Source organism: Melospiza georgiana, chromosome 3 (genome assembly GCF_028018845.1).
Source record: "Melospiza georgiana isolate bMelGeo1 chromosome 3, bMelGeo1.pri, whole genome shotgun sequence".
NCBI classification, from domain to species: Eukaryota; Metazoa; Chordata; class Aves; order Passeriformes; family Passerellidae; genus Melospiza; species Melospiza georgiana.
This window is the reverse complement of record NC_080432.1, coordinates 68977206-69002945: the sequence shown is the minus strand read 5'-3', so window position 1 is coordinate 69002945 and position 25740 is coordinate 68977206. Positions and strand designations below refer to the sequence as shown.

Sequence of the window (25740 nt, the reverse complement as noted above, 5' to 3'; positions counted from 1 at the left end):
GACAGAGTGTGCTGAGACACCTCTGTCCTAATCCTGCCTCCTCCTGCATAAGGTACTTAACCTCCCTGTGTTCTATCTATAAAATACGTTTAATAATACTTAATGGTTTTACTGCCCTTTGAAAATGTAAAGTGCTATGTGAGTGCCAATTACTTTTATTATGTTCCCTGATGGAAGGCCTCAACATATTTGTGTTAAATGGTTACTGCTAATGCACTTTCTGGAATAATCTTTGGTTAACAAAGTGCAACCACTGCAGAAAAACCCCTGTGTTTAAGTCAAGGCTGACACAGTGACAGGTGAGAGAAAGTCAGGACTTGGCAGCATTCAGCTTCACTGGGGAGGTTTGTGTCCTGGCTCAGGGATGGGCTCAGCCACAGCACTGCCCAGCTCTTCTTCTCGCCAAGGAGGAAATCTTGAGCTTCAGACACATAGCCTGACCATCCACCAGCATAGGGCAGATCTTCAGGCAGTCAGATAAATCCTATAGAATAATCTGCTTGTGCTGCTCTTCAGAGAGAACTTGTGGTGCCTAAAACCATCAGGAACACTTCCCAGCTAAGGTTTGGCTCTCATGCTGGGTGTTCTTGCAGACCTCCAGGCAGAACATAGTCCATTTCCCTAGGAACATTGCCAGCCAAGCTGGTTTTGTGCTGGAGAATTCTCATGTTCCTCTCAGGCAAGGCACCAGTATTTCATAAAAAAGTGGCAAGGATTTGTCAGGAGAAGAGAGTGTATATCTGACCAGTGGCAATTTTCTGTCACTACCCCTGAAGTGTTTCCATGGCCCTAAATTCTAATTGTGCTTGGAGCAAAGTATTGCTTTGAGTATGTGAAATTTTACTTGCTTAACTTATTTAAAAGCTTTCTCTGGCATAGGAAACTTGGAATAGGACAGTATTTAATATATGTGATGTAGACAGAGTCCCCTTGGTCCTAGTTTAGACTGGTGTGTACCTGAGGAAAGATAGGTTCCTGTACTGAACAAGGAATTGGTTATTTGGACCAGGAATGGTCTCAGGAACTTTTTTAAACTCCTCATTCTGAAAATATATGGACTGGACAGGTCTGAAAAAGCACGTACTTTTTGCACAAGCAGAAAACGCTGAGTGAAGTAATGATAACTTGATATATTCCTGGAAAGGAGCTGAAACTGTTCTCATTTATCTGAGAAACGCATTTCAGAATCATCACATTGCAGCTTTTAAGTGGAGGCAGAACAGACCAGCTCTTAGAAATGGGAATGGAACTAAAAGTGACGAGTGTGACATCCCTGCAGCATCCTGCTCCAGGGACAGTGTCAGGTAGGCAGTTTGGCTGGATGGTCTGCCTGCCAAACTGTTAGGCAACTTTCCTAAGGCCAGCTCAGGGAGGGTGGAAACCTCCACTAGAGGTGAAGAGCAAAAGCTTGCTTGGTCTTGACTTTCAGTATGAATACAGACTGTGAAAGCAGGGCCTCATCTTCCTTCTGACTTTTAGGGGTTTTGCTTGAAACCTAAACATTCCTAACCGCTATTAAATTTACACCTGTAAATTGTAATTTTTGTTTTTCAGGAAGAAGTTTAAAATCATTAGAGCTGAAAATGTAAAAACATGAAGTACAATTTTCAAAAGGAATTAACAGTAATTAAGAGCAGATGCTGTTCTCTTTGATCTCAAGAAATTTAATTTAGAAAAAAGGTTGTTTACACTCAGACGAGACAGTGTGTAAGTTTGGATTGGTTTGCTGCTATACTATAATTATACAGGCAGAAAAAATAGAGAATTGTGAAAGAGCAGACAAAGTAGTTAGAGGCTCTTACAACTGTGCCACTTGCTTTGTGTTTGCCTTTCAGTATAATTTTTTTCTGACCACACTTACAGAAACAAAAGCAATATCCTTTAAAAAAAATGAAATAACAAAACTACTCTTCTAGCAAAATATTTGGATTGAAAATGTTGAGGTTTAGAGATCTTTGAACTTCAGTCTTCAAAATAAGTCTTGATTTAAAACACTGGTGTTGTGTAAACAATTAAACCAATATGTCCGTGTCATACTGTAAGTGCCCTTAGGAGGAAGAACTTAATAAAAGTGTCTTATAATTTTGGTCTGAAGATCTGTGGAAAGAATTAGGAATGAGTAGCATTATAGACATAGTTGTGTGGATACTGAGGCTCAAAGAAAACTGTGATTCTCTGATTCACTTGGCCTCAGAATTTGTTTTGCTCTGCTGTTGTTGTGTACAGACAAGGCTATAGTCAAGGTGTGGGTTTTAGGCACCTCTTAACTAAAAGGTTTCAGGGCTCAGCCTTAAAGGTTGAAGAGGCTGAGTGATCTGTGCAATTTCAGAACAGAATGTCATGTCATGTGCTAGATAAATGCATAGATGCAGTCTCACCACTCTCTTTAAAGTGGAGAGGTTGGGTACCCAGCTCGTGGCATTGAAAAAGGCACAGATTTCACCACTCGATCAAACAGTGGTGACTGAGGTATTGGTCCTTCAGTGTGCTTTAGGTTAGGAAGAACAGATGTTTTTCCTCTCTATGGCTGTTTTTTCGAGAACAGAACTTGCCTAGGAATTATTTTGCTGTTTGCCTTTCATCTACTTAGATATTTTTCTCCATACAAGCCTCTCTTTATTTTGTTGCTTTATTGGATGGTTGCTAGCAATTAGGTTGCAGCACCCACCACTACTTTCTGCTGTCTTTGCCAGCCTAATTAGTGTTCTGTTCCAAATGTGGTTTATTACATGACTGTCACATGACTGAGGCACTGTACTGAATTGTAAACAACAACCTTTTCCAGTGGTTGTTGCCACTTTTCAAAACACTGCATTGAGATAGAAAAAAAACCCAGTGGTCTGTTGGGACACATTTAAGACACAAAATTTAGGTGTTCTGATTTCCCACAACTTTTTTGTAGAGTTCAATATCCTGGTTTTTGCCGTAGGTAGTATTATAAAAATTTCTGTTGCTGTTAAGTTAAAGACATAGGAGACAAGCTGGCAGGATGTTTAAGACTTTAGTGTTGAACATATTCATAAGCTTGCTGGAAAAATAAAGGTCTGAATAACAGTGATAAAATTATGGATGTTATTGAGTTGCATAACATAATGAAGATAAGGACAGACTGAAAACAGTCTGCAGTCCTGGTCTCACTGTCCCTAAAAGAATGTAGCTGAACTGGAAAATGCTCCAAGAAGGACAACATTGTTTCAAAGGTGATCAGAGTAAATTTCATCTAAGGAGTGACTGAATATAATTATAATGTTTGGAAAAGAGAAGTGAGATGATGACCTAGGGAATGATGGAATCTTCCAATACAATAATTAGATTTTTCAAGAGATAGTCAGAGAGAATTGTTTGTTTATTTCAGAACAACAGCAGATTGTGATTTACCTAGTGTTAACTGAGAGTATGAAAATTCTTACTGGCAACTACTGCTTCAAAGTATATAAAACATATCTGAAGTGCATTAAATGCCAAATTGGTTCAGAAAGCACCTGGAGAAACTTGGAGGGAAAAATGTTATGGGACATCAATCACAAAAAGATCATTTCCAGGTCTGCAAGTCTGAGCTGTATACCTCTGGAACATGAGGAAAGTTCCTGTAGAAGCCTATTTTTCCTGCTGTATTTTTTGCCATAAACATCTGGTATCAATTTCTGTTGTAAATGGGATACTTTGATAGATGGAGGTTTGCTATTGCTTTTAAAACTGTTTATTGCTTTTACTTTACTTTCCTTCAAAGCATCTGGAGACAGACTCATTCTTTATGACATGATAATGTTTATTTTCTTGCAAAAATTGTTTGACATGAATCTTTTAGGTACACATCATGGTAATTAGGAGATATAGTATAAGCATATAGGTTGGATTAGATTTGAATCACATGTAAAAGGAAGGATTTCTTTTTTTTTTTTTCCCATTTACTTAGGTGATTTTGAGCATTCTGAACACCCTGTAGTTGTGTCTTATTAGTAGAAACTGCAATATTATGATAATGATCCTCAAATGTTAGTAAGTGCCAGTGGAGGGCTTCCTGTTGAATGATTGAATCTACAATGTCACTGGCTATTGGGTCTCAGAGAATGGTAATTGCTATGGAAATTGTTCCTCATAAAATGGGTAGCTACTTATTTGGTCAAAAGTCACTAAGGCAAATGATGAATTTATTATTTTCAGAAAGATTGGTAAAATTTTTCACACACACACACACACACACACACATACAGATACATATACATGAGTTGGTAGTGGTTATTTCAGAGAACTGAAGAGTGCACAATGTATGTTCCCTTAGCAAATGAAAATTGTCTGAGCTTTATGTTGTTCCTTACTGCAATCAAACAACTTAGAGCATAAACTACTTTTCTCAAGAGTGTATGTTTTACCAAATACTATTTCCACTAGTCCTTGTGTTCAAACTCCCAGGTTACAAAGATATTTACTTATTTGTTTTGTAAATAAATAGTTACTGTATTCCTTTTTTTTTAAGATGATGGGATCATACAATTTTGAATTGCCAAATCTAAAGTCATGCTTGCCAAAGCATGTCTAAAAAATAGAGATTTGTGTAATACTGTCACTCATGCAGCACATATTGCCACTTTATACTAGAAAGGAAAATCACTTAATTTGAACATTACAGTTTTGCATTCTACAGAGAAGTTTATTTGCCCCTTACTCCTAGCTGAATTCACCCAAGATCATTCTAGCTTTTCAGAAATTCAGATTTCCATATTCCTACAAGAATTTCTGCTACATTTATAACGTTTGTTGTTGGCAATCGTTCAGAAATGCTGTTAATTTATCTGTGTTTGAAAAAGGAGGAACAGTCTAGGCATGGCTTTTGTCCTCTAAGCATCTTTCTCCTGCCAAACATATGATACATGTCATTATGTAGGATGGACTAGTGGCAGTCTAGGTTATTGATATTGATTGGTATAAGATCATGGAATTGGTCATTCTGGTATATGGAATGCGATGTAGGTTACATCCAAACTGCATCCAAATTAGTTAATTTATCAACAATGAAGTGAATGTCTGTCTTCTTCCTTAAAGCACAGTAATAAAAAATTACAAGTAAAAAATACTGTCTGAATAATTTTCAAAACTTTCCACATTAAAAGAGTACTGAAATTTGAGAATTATGTGCACATCTACACATAATTTCAGCAACACTAAAGTGCAACATGCTCTACATGATTGACTGACTAATGATTTATTCATAATTTAATTTAAACTTCTGTTACATTATTCTGAATCAACTTTCTTGAACAAAAGTATGTCTTAAAAGAATTATTAGATCTTGATTAATGTTTCAAATGAAAGCAAATTCAAGGAAATTTAATGTGATGCTTGGGTAATAACTACTTTTGTTGCTAACAATGCCCCCTAATTTGCAGTCTGACTTGAAGCCAGTCTAGCTGCCAGCATGGGCTTCTCTCTGTTATGCCATTACCTTCTGTAATGCTATTTTCTTTTTCTTTGGATCTTTATCCATTGCGGTCCTTCAACCCCTCAAGACTATTTGGCTTCACAAAGAGTAACTAAATTCCTCTGACTCTTCACCAGAGGGCATATTTTTCAATGCTTTATTCATTTTGATCTTTCTCTACCTTTCTGTCTAACTTCTCATCCCACTTGCAGGATGGTTATCAGATTCAGGTAACACCGAGATAATTCAACTTTCTTTTGCTCTCAGACTTTTTATAAAGTTCATTGTCTTCATTAGATGTTTCCCAAATGCCAACAGGATGTCTGAACTATTACTTCTGTTTTTTCCATGTCATTGTTAAAAATTGTCTGTGGTAAAGAAGTAAATTGTATGTCTTTCCTTTAGAAATACTTCAGTTCAGTTCATACCCTTTTGCTATACTGAAATACGAAATTTAAAATATTTTCATTCAGTGAATATGTTTGATGGTTTTACAGTATTAGTTATCTTACAGAACTTTGTTTCATCAAATCTATTATTTTATAGAATTTTGTTTTATATGGTTTGGGTTGGAAGGGACCTTAGAGATGAGCCAGTTCCATCCAACCCCCTTGCCATGGGCAGGGACACCTTCCATTAGACCAGGTTGTTCAAAATCCCCTCCATCCTAGCATTGAATGCTTCCAGGGATGGGGATGCACAGCTTCTCTGGGCAGGACATTCAGTTTTACCATTCAGTTTTAACTAAACTAACTAGCCAGTTTTATGAACAACAAGATAATAAATTTAAAATGTCACCTAAAAGCCATCAAGGCAATTATTATGTATTGTCATTTTAAGGCAATACTTAATAGGAAACCTGGTGTTTATTATTTGTTCTCCATATACAGACATTTTCTTTCTGCCAGTTTTGTGCTTGAGTGCTGTAACCAATGCTTTGTAGTTAAGAATGTTGCTCTTTTAAGTTTCAGCTCTATTGTTCAAGCTACTTGGTGACTCAGACAAGTGCCATTTCATCAGTCTTTGAAGTCTGGAAATAATTTTTTGTACTTGGTAATAAAGGAAAAATACAGGAAAAGGCAATTATTTATTTCCTCTATTGTTAACCCACCCATAAAAACAGCAGGTATTGCAACTGCCTAAATTCACTTCTAATGATCTATAGGTGTGTTTTATTTCAAACATGTCAGAGCTGTTTCCTTCTACTGGAGGATTTCTTGCCAATAGATTAATTGGCTCTCTCAGATATTTTCATTAAATATAATTAAATAATAAACTGTTTTACCGGATGTAACAGTATTTTCTATGTGTTTGTGAACTGCATTTCGTTTATTCTCTACCTCTCTCTTACTTGAAAAACATATTTCTTGGCACATAATTTGACTTTTAAAATATGTGCCTTTTTTCTTCCTTTTTCTCAAGATAATATTCAAGTGTATGGCAGGTATATTCCTCAAAACTGACTCAGTACATACCTTCAGAGAGGACACACACAGAAGGAAAATCCCTGCTATTTTAGGGCTGGTAAGGCAGTTTACCATGTATTCTGTATTCTGAAGATCAGTATAAATCATAACAATTCCCCCAAAAAATTATGGCAAGTTTCAATAGTGTGTTTCATGTTTAACACTGAGTAAAAAATAAATATGACCTATTTTAAGGGAACTTCTGCACATTTTATTTTAGGAAGTTCATTCTAATTTCAAGGAATAACTTACGCAAGATCTAATAAATCGTATTGTGCAATACGTATTATTCTCCACTTCTCTTATATTTCTGGATTGAAAAAAAATATTCATGAAGAATGAGAATTCAAAAGAGACAATAATTCAATCTCTTGCATGAAATGAACACAGGGAGGACCACTGTGATTATAGCTACATGTCTACCTTCACCATTATTCTTTCTTTTTAGTTTCTTGTAGTATGGTTATAAGCCATTTCTTGTTTGCATTCATTGTTTCTAAACAATGTTTAAATACAAAGTACTTACTTCCTCCATGTTCTATAGTCCACTAGGAATATAAACAGGTGTTTCATCAGTGAATTCTGATTTCACAAATATCAGCATTTGCTCCATAGTTTGTTTGATATGCTCCTTGGTCCCTCTTCCACACACGTATCACACTTTCAGCAGAGTGAATTGTCATGAGTCTGTAAAACAGCATTCCACCAAGAGAATTTGTCTGGGGTTAGCTGATTAGAGATGTCACTTCATTTTATAGCAGGCATTTTTCCAGTTTGCCTCATGCCCCAGGCAGCGTGGTGCTGGAGCAGACAGATGCCCCTTTTTCTGCAGCGTGCACCTGGATTCCCATGCCCCTCACAACAGGTATGGGGATGGAGATGCTGTCCAGGCTCTTGCCCTGATTTCTGGGAAGAGTAGAGCCAGGACAAAAACAGTAGGCTAGAAAGTTCTGACTGTTCTGACTGCAACTGGGAGCCCCAGTGGACAAAACTCAGCCCAAAATATGAAGAGAACAAACATCCGTTTTATTGCTCTTTTTGGTTATCCAAAAGCTCTAAAGCACTTCTTTAACCTAATTTTCTGAATAATGTTATTCCACTTACAAAATTGGAGTGTTTTTACTGTCTCCTGTTTATTCTTTCAGGATTTGTGGATTTAACACTCCATGATCAGGTCCATCTACTGGAATGTGCCTGGTTAGAGATACTGATGATCGGCTTAGTCTGGCGCTCCATGGAACACCCAGGAAAGCTTTTGTTTGCACCTAACCTGTTACTGGACAGGTCAGTCTGCATGTTGCTGTGCATTATTTAAGTTAACTTTTTTCTGCTGCAATCAGATTCATTTTTAGCATGATATCATCTCACCAATACTACAATTTGATTGTACATCATGTGTCAAGCAGGCTTATGGTAGGTGAGACTGGAAAACGAATGCTCAGGAATGTGATACTGGTCATTTATTGGACAAGTAACACATCTGAGATTTGTCTGCTGCTTGAAGTACTTCCTTCCAAAGTCAGGAGTAAATTTCTCTTATAATCTCTGCTGTTTGTTGCAGAAGTAATTTAAATTAAAAACTGAACACTATTCATTTAATTCAGATAGTTATTTTAGCTTATTTAAAATACTCCTAGTTTTTCTTAGAATGAATTTTTCCAAGCAGCCAGACAAAATTTTGAGAGAAAATCCTCATAGAATCTCAAGTGTAGTTTTATTTATTCATAGAGAATACATTAAGTTTGGGGTTTTTTTCCTCATGAAAACTGGAGACATATATGTCAAACACATACTTGCTCCCTTCACTAAGCTTTTTTTTTTAGCCAGTCTTGCTAATATGCTAAGTATTTCTGAGAGAAAAAATATTCATCTGTGCTGTATGGCAATATCCTGGATTTTAGCTGGCAGTCTTCATGTAAAAAGCAAGAAGACTGATAATTTAAAATATATTTTCTACTCTCTTGATATAAATTCAAACTCTCTTTTCCTAGTCGTGTGAAAAGTTTCATGAAAAATTTCAATTAAATTTTCAGACAAAATTTCTTAGGATAGAGTAATCTTAGCTATTGGTGCCCCTTTTAGTTGAAGACTACTGCCCACACAGCAGAGCTGGCAGGGGAGAGCTGCTGTGCACAGAGGTCACTTCTTTGGCATCTTGGTCTAAACTGGAAGTGGCAGAAGAGCCAAACTGAGATGGAGTATTCAGAGAGCTGGGCAAGCTCCTGACCTCATCAGGTAGCTGCCAGGGCACAGGGGTGGCAACAGAATGTCAGGGGCAGTGCCCTCAGCTACTGCAGCTACCAGGGGTGTAAACTAATCAAAATTCTTATTAGCAGAAAAATTTCTTATGATCAGCTTGCTCCGTTGACTGTGGGGTACTGAGTTTCCATGGTTGCATTCATGCAGTGTTAATCCTTTGATTCCCTGCCCTCTATTTGCACACACACCCCCAGGATTTACTTTTAGCATTTTAGTAAAATACAAATGATAAAACATAACAGAATAAAACGAAATATTTCCCAATAACAGAGAAATGCTTATTGCCTTAGGAAAAATCCTATTCCACCTGTGTAAGCACAATGATCTGTGAGCTATGGAACTGAGCTATGGAACTAGAAGAGTATAAAATACATTCTTGTTTTAGGTACAGAAAATATCTGCTTGTCTAAATGTAAGTATAGTCTGCACAAAAAGCTGCAACAGTTTTGAAATAATTTTGAAATTTTGGTCTTCTTCAACTTAAAATCCACATGCTCTCAGTAAAATGGAGTTTAAGCAGTTGATTCACACAGTTTTAAGTCAACTGTTGGATTAAAGAAAACCATTGCATGCAACTAGAACTTCAGGGCTCTGTTTTCTAAATTTCAATTGAGACTGTAAAAATGTAGATCTATTACATCTTCTAATTTTCAAATAATAAGAAACATGTTTCTAAGTCATCGTATACTTGCCTCACTCCATTTGGTAGGGATATTTGCAGAAAGTAAAATAATAAATTACTTGACTCTGGGAAGCAGTGATATGCTAATCAGTTAAATAACTCTTAATTTACTTCTTAATTAGTACTAAAAATATTTTGATGTGGTAATTTGATTTGGGCAAATTGGCTTTTGAGAGTGTTATAGAGCAAAATTCTGTTGTTTGTCAAGTTTCAGAGGGCAGGACAGACACTGATTCAAAGCCTGTTTCTCTCAATGAAGTCCTTCCACTGCATCAAATATTCATAGAACTAGAAAATGGTTTGGGTTGGAAGGGACCTTAAATATCACTAGTGCCAGCCCCCCTTCCATGGGCAGGGACACCTTTCCCTAGACCCCATTTCTCAGAGTCCCATCCAACATTTCTATATTTAGTGAAAACTCTCTATTGTTAATATAGAGTTTTAACACGCTTTGTGTATGCCTCTAGATCTCTGTGATCATTCTGTTGCAGACATCCTCTCTGATCTGAGAACTCCTTTCATTTTAGCATTCAGGCTTATCCTGATTCTAACAGATTCTTTTTGTCAAGGACCTTTGATATAGGTAGTCATTTGTATAATTTGTATACATCTGTTCCTAAAGCTTAGGTCACACCAAATTTTATTATACAACTTTTCTTGCCCTTTGGCTAGATAAATACAGTCTTGTCTTGTTAACATCTATCTGAAATGTCATAAAAATAACCTTTCAGCTTTGCTGTCTTTTGAAAAAAATGTGATCATTCTTCTCCCAACTCACTCCTCCTACTTGGGTCATATTAGACATATGCTTGTCTTGTCTCTGAAGATCTTTTGGAAACTGTCTTTTCTAATTCTATGTGAGTCAGCCAGTTACATTTTTAAATAAATACTTCTTCAACTTTCCTTTGCGACAATTCACACTTGGAAGACTTCTTGAAAAAATCTGTAAATCAGACCTTAATTAATAATTCTATGTTGCTTTTAAAAATTTTTCTTTGCCTGCAAGAAAATAATTACACAACAATTAAGTTGACAGTATGTGTAGACTGCTGTCTTCTGTATGGATGAATATAATCACATTATCTCTTTTTCTTCCCATTCTGCATTGTAATTAGTGCATTTTGTGAGATAAAGCATCCTTTCTTATTCTGTTAATGCATTACCCAAATACTCGAGTCTTGATTCAAAATTTAAACAGTCTGCCAGTTATGTAGGACTAGTAGACTTTTACAGTGTACAACTGCTGCTATTAAAATGCTCAAATGACAATAATTATATATTAGAAAAACAGGCTCAATCAGGAAATACAATGACAAACTCACAGTACTGTAATGTACAGTACTTACTGAAATCAAATAATAAGTTCAAGATTTTATATTCTGTTTTTGAGAATTACTATATTGTATAAGGCAAATTCAGAAGTAAAGGCCTAGGTTTCTAGTAGGACAAACCAGATGTTTCCTGTCTGGAGGGTTCCCAAGAAACTAGGCCCTAAAAATGTCATTAGAACAGGGTTGGAATTTGTCAGGCCTGACAGTAGACTGTTTATAATTTTTAAGAAAATGTAATGTTTCTTCAGGCAAAAGAAAGTTGTATTTTACTTTAGTTTGAAAGGATTTGTTGCATTCAAATATCATGCTGATCCCAGGTTACTCAGAGGCTTGAAACATAATTATAAAGAAAATCATTCTAGAAGTAGTTCACTTGAAACATTGTCAGTTTCAGCAAAATGGGAAATGCAGTGCTGCATTATAAAAAGGAAGCCTGGTGACCACAGCAAAGAAGCTGATGAGATGCCATCTAAAGAAGTGGCTGAAATTGTGAAATTGAATGAAAATGACATAGTGATAAAGAGTCACTGTGAATTTTGTAAGAGGAAGCCACGAATACCTTGATGTCATTTAAGAAATTAACATGCAAGGAGATGATGGACATCATGTTGAATTTCCAAAAAGTATTAAACAAGTTCCAAATTTTATGTAGACAAATGTGATGGAATGTATGTAGGAGAATAATAATTCTGATCTTCCTAAACAGCATTCTGAGTTGATCTTTCCATCTCATTGTTCCCAGCGATTAGTTCTATAGAACCAGCATTTCTTTGCTTGTCAGTAGTCAGAGACTGCAGCTCTCCCTCCCCCAGGGAATGTTCACAACAGGAATAGTACAGAATAATAATATTATTCTGCATTATTCCTGTTGTAAACATGGAATAATACAGATCATTGCCATTCCTCTGTTTAATTCTGTGCTTCATCTGTGCTTAGAAAACTGTGCCTTTCTGATTTTCTTTGTCTTGACAGTAATACTGAAAGAATTGGAGAGGTACCTAGAGGTGTTGTACAGAAAATCAATAGAGATACAAGCCTTGCTACAAAGACTAAATAAATGGACTGACTTCTCTGCCTGTGATTCTCACTAGAAGAATGGGAACAAAGTAAAGATGATAGGATTTGTATAAAGTCATGAGCACATTGAGAAGATGTGTGGTAGTCCTGCAGTTATTATCGCTTCCAGCCCAGCACTAGAGGTAGTCACTTGACACCAGCAGATCCAAATGCCTGTATGCTTAGCCCACAGCTAAATATACCTTTGGTATGAGACAGTATGGCTGTCTTCATGTTATTTTCTACTGCTATTTTCTTATCATGGTTGTAAAAAAATCTCTCATAGCAAAAAAATCTGTCTAGGGACTTATAAAATTTCAGTTCAATACAGTCAGTATTTTGGTGTTTCTATTGGGTTTTTTGTTTCTTTTTATGGAGAAAACTAGTCTGTTTTTCAGAACAGAAACTTACTGGAAACTTACTTCCACTTTCAGTGCTTGATGGAGATTTTTATTCTCTCTAAATAGAAGAATTTATTTTTTACTGACTTTTGTCATTGAGCAATGGCAGGAGACTCTTTGAACTGCAACACCAATAGCAAAAAACCTTACAGCATTCACTGTGGGACAGGGTAGCTGATCAATTTCCTGCTTTCATGGCTTTTTTTCTGAACTTTTCTTACTATATCTGAAAAAAATTTTTTACATTCTTTATGTAAATATATTGGTAGAGATAAAATTAGATACAATAGAAGAGCATCAAGATGAAATCTGAGTATGTTTTTCTAGTCCCTCAACCTGTAAAATGTTCCAAATATCTGAGGACACCACACTTGTCTGTCACTTGAGTAAATGCATGACATTTCATATGAAATTATGGATGCATTAGTTACCATTGATTTATTAGAAAAATTGAAGCAAAGTGATCCCAAGTGCTTGATTCAGAATGCTTCCTTAGTGACTTTCTGCTTGTATTCATTTCAAAAGGGAAAAGTGCATAGGCAACAAGTATATCCTAATTAGCCCTTCAAAATGGATTTGAAAAGTGATTGTACATTTACTTTTCATCACATCTTTAATAGCAATAGATTCCATCCAGAAAACCCAGCTCAAAAAATCATCTTGTCATTAGGCACTTGCTTGATAGAGCTGAATGAATTGACTTGTAGACAGTTTAAGGATCTCTTGAAGTAATTCAATTTCTCTATCATTTTTTACTGTATGGTTGAATTTTGAGATGTATTATTATACTGCAGACCCTGCAGAATGAAAAAAAGTGATACTATTACAAGAGACAAAATTATAAAACTTAAAAGAATTAAAAATTATTGTCTCTTTATTGTGAATCAGTTTTTACTGTCTTTTTGGGCAAAATTCAAGGACTACCCAATTCTGTAACTCAAACAACTTAAATGTAACATAAGGACAATCTTCCAGAGTCTGGAGAAGTGCTGGGTAATGCTCAAAGTGATGAATTCTTACAAAAATACAAGAAAAGGAGGCCCCCTCTCATTATGATCTCCATATCTTCACGGTTTTCAGCTGATAGATTTCCTGAGGGACTTGTAGGCACAGAAAAGAAGTTTTCAAAGAAAATGAAATAATTCTGGGTTCAAGATAGTCCCTACACAAATTATGAGATTACTCGTTCATCTAGTAACCCTGACCTCGGAAGCTCAAGCCCCAGTTCTAGGTCACATTGTACTGTGATGCTGCTATTTCCAAAATCAAACTTTCTTTGCATTTCTGATATGGAGAGAATTTTTAAATGTTTTTTTGGCTTTATGGTGACTCATACTGAATATAAATTAAACTGAAAAAGGCCCTCCTGTAAATCAGAATAACTTTTCTTTGGCCAATTATTTTAGCTTTATTATTCCCAAATGGAGAGCCTTCACAATAATTTTCTAATCTAAATGTCTTAAATGTGACCAAGGAATAATTAGTTTTCCTAAAACTATCATAGCAGCATTTTTGGGATTTTCTCCTACCTGGCATATTTGTAGACCCATTTCACGTTATATTTTACAAAGAGAAAAATCTTTTAAAGGTACTTAGTAGCTAATTGTCTCTGTGTTTCAGACCTGATTAACCACTGCTCAAATGTGCAGAGTACTGCTCTTACCCTGTTTGCCTAGCTGGATCATCCTCTGGTCATTAAGTCAGGACAGACCCTTGGTTGGCCACCTGGCTCTGAGGGCAAGTGTAAAACATGTGGGAGCCCAGGTGGTGCAGTCCATGGGAGCAGCTGAGGAGAAAGGGCTCGAGGCAGAATGGGCAGAGCCTGCAGGGCAACAACTGATTGCATAGCTGATATTGATGGTGTGGATTCAACTTCTTTATCATGGAACCTGCTGTGAGGGTCAAGCATGTCTGGGAAGAGATGAGATACATGCCATGGAGTGGGGCAAAATCATGATTTCCACAGACCGGCCAACATGGTGAAGGAGCTTTAAACCAGGATGGTGTGGACAGGAAAGACATAATAACAAAACCTATTAGTAGGAAACCTCCCTAAGTATGTGCATGCAGATAAATACAGAATTGCCTCCAGAACATCATGGTGGGGGAAACTCCATAAACTTTCTGAGAATTCAGCACAACTAGGTGCCCTCTGGGCCAGCAGATTGCCCTCCCAGACTGCCTTAGGAAAAGCTTTAGCAGCATCTGGAGGTGGGTGATGCTCTCTCACTGCTCGGACGTGCTGTGGGAATTCTGGAGTGCTGTGTCCAGTTCTGAGTTACCCTACCCAAGACAGACAGGTACATACCGGACTGAGGCCAGTGACAGGCCACAAAGAGTGGACTGGAACAACTTTCTTAACCAGGAGAATCTGAGAAGATTCAGGTCTGATAAATATCTGATGGAGAGGGGAAGTAAAGAAGGCAGTGGAAGATTCTTCTCAGTGACAGGACAGGAGGTTTTGGAGTCTCAGTCCTTGGAGATACTGAAAACCCAGCAATATATATGCCTGAGCAGGGCCACTAAACTAGATTATTTCCAGATAATTCATGCAACATCAGCAGCTCTGTTAATCTGTTGACTAACTCTAGGTGAAAATAACCAGCAGCTCTGTTAATCTGTGACTAACTCCAGGTGAAAATAACTTCAAAATGGATATATTTTTTCTCTTTTTTATTGATAAATGTGCCACTACATATATTTTTCAATGATGACTTTTAAATATTGGACTAATTTTATACATTTTGAATATGTTTTAGCCAGCAAGAGACCCAAATCTTTGTTCTTAAGCTGATATTGAATAAGAAACAATGGGGTCTTAACAACATGCTCTGGAAGTGCAGGCTGTAGTACCAGCCATTGACTGTAGTCTATGAAGTTCCCCAGGGTGTGTTAATTGAAAACCAGTATTCAGGGAGAAATGGGATGAGCCTTCTACATCTGAAGGCTTATGAACAAGTCAATTAAAAAATTCCCTAATCCCCAAATCAAAAACCACATGGAAAACAACAAAACAGAACTGTAGAACAAGACCTGCATATAATTAATTTGTCCTTTTCCATAGCTCACACCTTCATGACCACCTACCACTTATTGGTTGATTTGTGTGAAGGTGCAAGCTAGATTGTTGTGATCAAAACAACATTTTTTCCAAAGCAAAATGATATCTAACCTCCTGGATAATGACAGAAGAATAAGCGTTTCTCTTTATCAGCAGGATTCACATCTGACACTTTGATTTACTTTTCACTTGGTAGTTTCTGCTTTTCTCTTTGATTCCTGTTCTTTTCAGATTTTTTTTTTTTCTAGAGCTTTGGAGTTATTTTTTTTTTTATTTCAATTTTTTTCCTGCTTACTTTTCCCCAAACTTTTCCCAAAATCCCTTGGTGTTACTGATTAAATGCAGGATGGTCTGAAGAAAAATTTCTCTACTGATTACAATTTTCTCATCTTTTAATGACTGATAAAGCACAGCATTGAGAAAAGGTGGAATCCTCTGTTAGTTAAATAGCCCTATAATACCTGTCTGGCAGTATTTAAGGCGTCCAAGTAGATGTTCTTGATTTAGTCTTAAATCCTTGCAGATGGAGCTTTCCTGACATCCCACCTCCTTAAGCTGCTTTAGTGCGTTGCTTCACATAGGAGTAGAAAGCTTCTACCAATGTCTGTTAATAGAACTAGTTTATATAGAATACATTAATGTATATAAAGGTCCTCTCTTGTTTGGAAGTCTGTGCACAGACTTACTGTTCTTCTGTGTCAGAGCATGGGCACTTGAGTTAAATATGTGAATGCTCTCCTGTCTAACTGGGAATGTGAATGTTATCCTTGCAGTTTTCCTCTCTCCTGTTTCCTAACCTACCTTTAGGCTTATGAGCACATCCAAGCCTTATTTAGAGGCTTCATCACGAAGTTACTAAGTCTACTTTTGAAGCTGATATTCCCTGTCCTAGCCTTGTGCATCCCATCTGTTCTTGGCAGTCCCTTTTCATCAAGTGAAGTACCATGGTAGAAGAAGACAGAGAGATAACAAACACAGTCAGACTTTGTTTTGGTGGTGCATCTCTCTAGCATTTCCCTTTGAATTAAAAGTTTGATAAGAACATCCATTGAGTCCTTGAGTCCCTGTTCCCTTCACCCAAGCACTCTTCATTATTAATGTTTACTTGATCTTGTGTTTCTGTTAAAGGCATTCCTGCTGTCTAAGTTTTTCCCAAGACTTAAATAAAATTCTTACTCCTACATACAGTGGAATAGCCTGGAGTAGCCTGGTCTTTCACACACACAGCAGGTAGCAAAACAAAAGAGATTGGGAACAATTTAACATCTCTTAAATTTACATAGTTTTTACTAATCCTCTATCATGCGAGTTCAGTTGATGGGAAAGAGGCACACATGTTGGTTTAAGGGCATGGAATATGTGTTGCTGGATTAGGGGTTTTTGTCCAGAGGTCATACTTGTCAGCAAGAGAATCATGATTGGAATATTGATTATGTAAACTACAGTCTATTGAACTGTTTTTCTAGGAGGTTTGGAATAATTCTTACTTGCTATCAAAATTTCTGTCTCAGGAGGCACCATAAGGCATGTTAAATAGTCTGAGTTTACAAATAACTTCCCGTTTCTTTTTTTTCCTCTGATGGTAGACATGCAAATTTTGCAATTTGTTCAGACTGTGTAATATTTTGAAAAGCTTTGAATGCTGGCTGCAGTAGTTTTGTGGATTCTAGGAATGAAATAAATATCTCAGATATCTCAGTCAGGCATGAAAATGTGTTTGTGTTTTTTTGTTTTGTTTTGTTTTGTTTTTTTTTTTTTTTTTTTTTTGTTTTGTTTTGGTTTTTTGTTTTTTTTTTTTTTTTTTTTAATATGGGTTATTTTTTGGATCCACAGAAGCTTTTTCTTTCCACAAAATCCTGAAATACTAAATTCTTAAACAAAGGGTTTTTTGGGCATTATTTAAGTTTATGCAAAACTATTAAAGGATTCTAGCCCTCTGTGCTAAACTCTACAGAGAGGAAATTAATATTTCTATAGTTGTATGCAAATATACTGTATCAGAAGCATTGGAACTTGTCCTGATGCCTTGGAGAGTGCAAAGAGGTTTCTCAGTCTGCAATCAGAAGGGAAGATGTCTTCTTTGTCTGAGGCTCTGGTGTGGGTTCAGACATCAGCTACAGGTTCTCAACAGCACATCTGTGTTAAGACCTGAGGCAGGTATCTCTGTCCGGGCAGGTTTCTTGTGACAGTGAAATTAGGACATGCTCAATCTTTTTTCATGTTATAAATCATAGTCTGTTCATTTGAAATTTCTTTTGCATCTTCCTGTAGCAATTATCTTCTTAATTTTGTTGATGAAAGCCATATCTAAAAAGTATTATTTTTCTAAACAGCAGAACGGATCACTCATTAAGTCTTACATATTAAAATTTCACTTAGGAAGGCCTAGTAGAAGTAAAAGTAGGTAGTTCTTGTAAAGGGTAGCAGTGAAAATGACCAAAAGATCTGCAGACTAAATTTTCACAAGAAATAATTACAATCTGCATTAATTTTTCAGCTGCAGGTTGAGTGGGCAATATGAGAATTAGTGAGTGGGAATGCCTTGCACCGTGAGCAGAAGGAGATGGTTAATCGCCTTTGCTAATGAACACTTTGAGATGTTCCAAATTTCAGCTTTGCTTAAAGCTGCAATGTAAAAAGTTACTCGATATGTGGAGTGAACTGATAGTTTTAATCAGTCACACAGACATGATTTTGGCCTCTTAGGTCCTTCCTGAGCTCATGAATAAGCTTGTTCTTTAAGGAGGGATTATGTTGATACTGAACATCAAGAGAAGTGTGTTGGAACATTAAAGGTTGCTCGGGCATCTATAAACAAGTGCAAATGGTTAGGGAGGGAGAAATGTAGAGAATTGGGATCTTTTCAGATAAAGAGAAAATAAGAAAATAAAGAGGAAGCAAAGTAACAAAAGCAGAACACATCCACACAAATCAAAATGTAGTTTCAAGCAAATATTTTTCTCAATATAAGGATTTGGTTGAGTCAATTTAAAATGTTCCATCACAGTAATGTGATGAGTTCCTGAAACTGATTTTTTTTGGAAATACAGTACTTAATAGTTTATTTATTTTACTTGAAACAGTGCTTTTGTAATCACACATATATCAAATGTGCCCAGAGTAAGAAGTCACATACTTGCTCATGAGCTGATGAAATCAAATTGGAGGGTATTGGTCCAAGGGGATGAAAAACTCACGGCACCATCAGTTTAAAACTGAATGTCTCCCCATTGATGGTATTCACACAGGAATCAAGGGAAATGTGTAGAGGGCATGGTGGAAATTTTTGACATGCTGCTGGCTACTGCTGCTCGGTTTCGCATGATGAACCTTCAAGGGGAGGAATTCGTGTGCCTTAAGTCCATCATCCTGCTCAATTCTGGTAAGTTGTGTGCTTTGCTGTCACTTGGGTAACTGTGGCTGCTTCTGCATGTGGTTGAACACTGCTTGCTGTCCTTAATGGCGTTCTCATTTTGGGACAGCAGCATTGGAAAGGAGTTTTCAACACAGATGCAGGCAGGACCTCCAGGCAGGCGTGGGCAGAGTCGAATCTGTCTGGTGATGTAGATGAGGCCCAGAAAATGGATGCAGTGAGCAGATGATGCATTGTGTGCGGCTGACGTGGAGAGTGGTCAGAGGAGTGCTTTGAACTAGATGTTACCAGGTCTTAAAACTCTGCTTACGAGACACTGAAGTAGCTGGAACCACACACATGGCACCCAAAGGCAATGCTTAACTGCAGTGCTCAGGTGATGGCAAAATAAAAGGAAATAAAAATGTGATCGAGTTTATCATGGTTTAGTTTATATTATATTATAGGCATCTAAAACTGATGTAATCACTTTCCACTTCCTTTATAGTTTTTGGCTGTAAATCTCATCCTGAGGTACACTTCAAAAATAGATGACTCGATAACAAGTGTCAGGTTATGATGATTTGAATTTTACATGAGATGATTGAAAAAGCAAATTTAACTTGAAACTTGTGACAGAAAACTTCTGTTGCACACCAGAGGACTCTTTTCTGTTTGAAATGAAAAAAAAAAAACCCTCCAGAAAATTTCTTTATATGCAGAAATGAGACCCATGGTATTTTCATAGAAATGATAGACATCTAAAATAATAATGTAGGCACCAAACTAAAAACCTTTAGAGAAAATTCCCTGCTAAGCTGTTACCTGGTGACTAAAGGTGCCAGAGTTCCCCAATGCTGAGGATTTACTCACTTGTAAAGTTTTTCCTGTTGTCTTTGAACTTGTGGATGGTACCACCCTCTAGAGAAAACAGATGTGGAGGGCTCTGTTTCCATTTTAACCAGTTATCTAACAGATCACTTGCCCAAATTGCAGGAAGAAGAAATTTAGGATATTGACATCAAAGGCTAACTGTAAACACAGCAGATGTTGCTTTATTGATCAGGCACTTTTCTTTATGGAAGGTTGGATGTTGTCTCCTCAAAGTCCAAGCAAAATTATGTATTTATACAATCTAATACAAAATGCCTTATGCATGTTTTATGAGATATGAATGTGGTTCAGGTTTTGTTGTGGTTGTAACCAATTGCCAAAAAGTAACATTTTAGGAAAGCAAGTGGCATATTAGGAATGAAGGGCTATTGTCTTACCTTAATTGCCAGGATAAGACAATTCTAATTATTGTTTGGCATTTTATTTTCCTTTTATTGCCCTGATAATTATAACAGAATATTTCCTAGAGTTAAATATTCTTCCTGGAAATTAATGCTCCTCCAGAATTTTAGCTAATATATTCAAAGCTAATATATTTAAACTTCTTAAATAAATCTAGAATATATAATTGATTTATAAAAATTTTGAATTTCAGTTAGAAACAATGGAAGTGGAGGTTTGAATAAAAGAAATTAGATGTTCATGTCTTGAACATGAAAAATTTAAGTCATGCTCTTGAGAAATTTTGTGCCTATTTGTATTTAGTATTGATTCATAAAGCAAAATATTTTTTTCCGACAAAGCCCTGCCAGGCATCACCAGCTATCCTTCATAAGCACATCCCACTGTGTTAATGGGAATTTTCATTACAAGATTCCCCTAAGGAAAAACTGTTAAAAAAAAAGAAAAATATATATATATAGCAAGTGAAGTCAGTGATAATCAGAGGCAGATTTCCTTCTGCATATAAGAGAGATGGGACGACTGTAAACTCAATGTATATATGGCCACAGAATGTATGTCTATATTGGATGTCATTATCTTTATGCATAAAGGTACATTTCAGTATTTGTAATCCTACAACAAACTACTTTCATAACTAGACAGTGGGAATGTGGATACGAGTTTCTGACTATCAGACTCTCAAGATGCTCAAATTAAGAGGCATTAGACTGCAATACAGAGATAAGTAGCATAATTTGGAATATGTGTAAGAGTTGTGTGAGTGTTTGGCATAGATGCTCTAAAATGTCTTCTGGAGTTGCTTTACTTCACAGAAGTACTAAAGAACTATTACTAAAGAAACAGCAGATAAACACACAGTCAATTTTTGGCTTATTATGCTGTCTGCATTATATATGCATGTGATTAAACCAGCAGATCTCAAAATGGTTTAAACAAGTGGATTAATTAAACAAATAGGACTGATTATGCTGCATCTTGTGTTTAAAAGCAGTCCGCATTTGCATTCTAAATTGTTGTGTGGATTTAATTCAGTGAGAATACACAAACATTTCTTTATTAAATCCTTGGACATCTGGAAGTCTCTTCACATGAAGTAGAGTTGTTTATTGCCTTTGTTGGACATTTCTAGTTTTGCAACATGTTGCAAGGCTGTTTAATATCTTTACACTCCTTTTCCATGTGGTTTTGGACAAAACACAATTTTAGTTTTTATTTTTTTAGATTTGTTCAGTGCATGTAGAAAGGATGGAAGGTTTTGTTTGTAAACCAAGGTAGATGCTTATGCTACTACCACAGTTTTCCTGAGATATTAAGGTGACAGCATGTCTGTAACAACAAGGACATAATCATGTCCATCTAAATAGCAAACCTAAAGGTCCCCCTCTAAAGCTGCAGCAATAAATTTTTTCACTAAAAAGCAAAGTAGTGTTTTCAAAAACCACATTCAGCTATTACTTCACATTGGAAAATAAATATTAGAATCATGAAAGGGCAACAAGATGCCAGATGTTTTACTTTTGAGTGTATCAGAGAAGAGGAACTTGTGGATTGTACCACCCTATGCTATGTGGCAAAGCAGCAGGCTTTCATTTTGCACATGATGATGTAGGTCACATCTGCCTTAGAAGCCGATTAACCTAATTAGTTAGCTGGTTAGTCCACAGAGCTGGAAAGATTTTGTTGATTTGATGAATACAGGAGACCTCCTGATACATTGTTCCACGTGACTGTTTGTTATTCTTTTGTCCTGGTGTTTTTCCGTTCCTGATAAATTGTGCTTATTTATTTCTTTATTTTGGGGGCTGGATGATTCCAGGAGTGCATGGTACAGAGATGAGTTTCCTCATACCTCAGCCTGTCTTGCTACAGCTTCACAGCAATTGTGTGTAGTGGAATATTACAGAGCAATTGGATGTTGCTCTGTGAGCCTGAACTCTAAATGCAAAAAAAGACTTTAAACTTGGTTTTATTGTGACTGAAAAGATTTTGAGGACATTTCGCTTCTACAGTAAAATGCAACAAATGTATAATTATATATGGTGAGAGATATAAAATTCTATCAGTGTATGCCAAGGGCTGGCATGGTAGCACAGCAGCCCCCAAGGGATCCTGTTCTGGTATGTGTCGTGGGTGTGAACCAACAGGCTTTGCTTGCTTGTGGGGTGGCGCTTTCTCTGTTCTTGTGCCTGTTAGGTTTTACAACACTGACCTACAGAAAGAGCTGGAAATCAACCTGGTAGCTATTGAATTTAGGCTTAGAAAGGCCTTGGAGACTGTTAAATTTCACTTTGCTAAGGCAATTTTCTGCACCCTCATTTGAAAGCTCTGCTTGGATGTTTATGAGTGTGTGATAACCAGCATTTTTTTTTTGGGCAATTTCTGGTCAATGGCCTGGGGCAGGAGCAATCACTGTGAGGGTGTAGAAAGGAAAACTAAACATAATTTTTCTTGGCAGTTATTGACTGGCAGTTGCCTGAATTCTCTACAGTTATTGGGGAGTGCTTTTGTGATTTACAGTTTTTAATAGCTTCTAGACTAGACCTAGGTGAGAAACAAATTCCTCCTAAATATTACTTTCTTTTACTAGTTTCAGTAATATGAAGCTATGGGGTATTGCTGCAAGAGCACAATAGTTTCCTGTGGCTGAAGCAAACTTCTCTGGAGGCACTGTGCATTTATGAGATTAATATTTCCTTCTAGTGGATTGCGCTCTGCCAGTGATATTTAAGAATCTTGCCCCTACAGTATGTGTTAAGCTATCAAACCTTGTATTGTCAATAGGCATACGTGAGGGTGTTCAGAGTCAGGTGAAAAATGTTCAGCTGAGAAAAGCCCAAGGACCAGTTTCTGTTTGTGAATTTCAGTAAAAATAATAATAATAGCTATGAAAAGCCATGTGAGAAAAGAGGCCACTGTACTATTTATCTATATTAAATTTGAAGCAGTACCCATTACCAAAATTAAGCCCTCTGACTGATAATTTTCAGTTGTACTATGTTGGAGTTATCCTTTTAAAACAGTTTTCTTGCTTACTCTTTCCCAGAGACACTCACATTCACAAACACATTTACATTTCTCTTTAGCAGAGAGGAAAAACACCATAAAAACTACTTGTAGGTTACAGTATTTCTAGGTGTCAGGTCCTTGAAGTACCCAGATGATGTGAGGAGATGAGGGAGGCCAAGATGTTAAAAAAATCTCAACTCCCTGACTGCTCAGATGCACAGCAAAATATCTTCACATCCAGTGGTAGCCCCAAGGCTGCAAACAATAAAAACAAGCTATACCATCTATATCTGACAAGCTATAGCATATATGTCTGTCTGTGTGTGCATACTAGTGTCTGAATGTCTTTTATTCTTAACAGTTTAATAATTGCATTCCATATTCTGCTATATACGATGCTTTAAAGAAAAGAAAAACAAAAAATTATTCCAGAAACCATTTTTTCCCAAGGACGAAATCCAGATCTCTTCTTTGCTCTGTAAGCTGATGCAGAGGGGCCAAAGCATAGGATTTGTCAAGTCTGTTATAGACACAAGACAATGAACACTCTATGATGCAGCCAGTTTGATTGCATTCCTGTATGCACATCTTAAACCTCTGGTGCCTCAGGACTGGATTATGGCAATATGACCTGTTTAGAGTTATTGGTTCAGTCCAAAAGATTTAAAAACTGATGCTGAATGCAACAGCCCTCTTTTGGCAGCACAGTGTTGTTGTGACCTGACTGACATTGGCTGTGTGTTGTTGTCCAGAAAAAAATCAAGATAAAACAGCCCAAAATAGTTTAGACTTTTCCATTTTGAAAGCTGATGTGCTTCATGCTCTCAAGATTTACTAGCAGCAAAAACTCTTATGCCTGGATTAGAGACTCTTGTAGGTGATGTAGAGGGGCTGTTGGAGAGGGAGTTTTAAGATGTTTTGTCTTCTGGAAAAATTTTTATCTGATCCAAACCTTCAGGCTGCTCACTTTCAGCAGTGAAAGACAGCTAAATTTGCACAAGCTGATTTGGACACTGTTTTTAAAGCAGAGTCAGCTTTGCAGGTGAAGGAGCACACCTTTCAAGGCTTTTGCTTGGTTGGGAGAGTTTTGTTGAGGCAAACATCCATTAAAAACCCCTGGTTTTGTCTGCATGTTTTGTGGTAACATTTTTCAGTTCTAAACTGTCTAGAAAAATCACTAAAAATCAAATATTAAACAACAGGGGAAATGGCAAAAGCTGCTGAAAGCTTGGGTTGGTTGGTAAGTATTCCAGAGCTCTCAAGGGGAACAGCGTCTCCTCAAGGTTTCAGAGCCAAGTGACCAGGAAAAGTGCACAGCCCACAGATAGGACTAGCTACAGGTGTCACCCAGCACCTGGTACAGACCTTGGTGAGACCCAGGCAGGAAAGTGGCATTGTCTTCCTCCTCCTGCTGTTCCCATAGTGCCCAAATCCATGCTCCAGGGTCATTCAGAGCAGCGACATGGCTGCCAAGCTTGAGAGGCAGCACAGGGCATACCTTGGGCAACTCTGAGTCCACCAAAGTAATTTTTGTCTGTGGTTTGTTTCTTTTCTTTCTGCCTCCTACTCTAGGTGTGTACACTTTTCTTTCCAGCACCTTGAAATCTCTGGAAGAGAAAGACTATATTCACCGTGTCCTGGACAAAATCACAGATACTCTGATCCACTTAATGGCTAAGTCAGGTCTTTCTCTGCAGCAGCAACACAGACGACTGGCTCAGCTCCTGCTCATCCTCTCTCACATCAGACACATGAGGTGAGAGCAAGCACACAGTCAGTACCTCTGTACTGGGCACATGCGAGAGAGGTGTCACAAATGCACATACACGCTTCTCCTTCGTGGATGGGAGGGCAAACTGTGTGAGGGGCCGTTACCAAAAAGAAAAGGAAAAAAATTCCATATGCAAATATTTTCCCCATTTGTCCCTTCTAGTTGTCTTTTCCTCTGCCTTTTGTTTGATCGTGCTGATAGTTTGATAGAAAGGAGTATCTGCTTTTAATCTTGTGTGTCTTGTATCACAGAATCACCTGGTTTGGAAGGGAACTTAAAGATGATCTAGTTCCAACCCTCCAGATATGGGCAGGGATGCCTTCCAGTTAGACCAGGTTGCTCAGAGCCCCATCCAAGCTGGCCTTGAACATTTCCAGGGATGGGAGAGCCACAATTTTCTGGACAACCTCTTCTAGTGCCTCACAACTCTCAGTACAGAATTTCTTCCTAGCACCTAATCTAGACCTGCCCTCTTTCCCTTTGAAGCCACCCTGCTTTGTCCTGTCAGTGCATGCCTCTGTACAAAGTCCCTCTCCAGCTCTCTTCTAGATGCCCTTCAGGTGCTGGGAGGCTTGTGCAAGGAGCCTTCTCTTCTCCAGCCTGAACAACTCCAGTTGTTCAACAACTCCAGTTCTCT

The 25740-nt window shown here is 37.3% G+C and overlaps 1 protein-coding gene across 1 annotated transcript in view; it reads left to right on the top strand.

Annotated features, from left to right (window-relative positions):
- The window catches only part of ESR1 (estrogen receptor 1), a 108033-nt gene that overhangs the window by 75286 nt on the left and 7007 nt on the right, over window positions 1–25740 (top strand). The window contains 3 exon segments of the mRNA XM_058021640.1: window positions 8031–8169; window positions 18924–19057; window positions 24905–25088. Of these exon segments, the coding sequence (XP_057877623.1) occupies window positions 8031–8169; window positions 18924–19057; window positions 24905–25088 (457 nt within the window).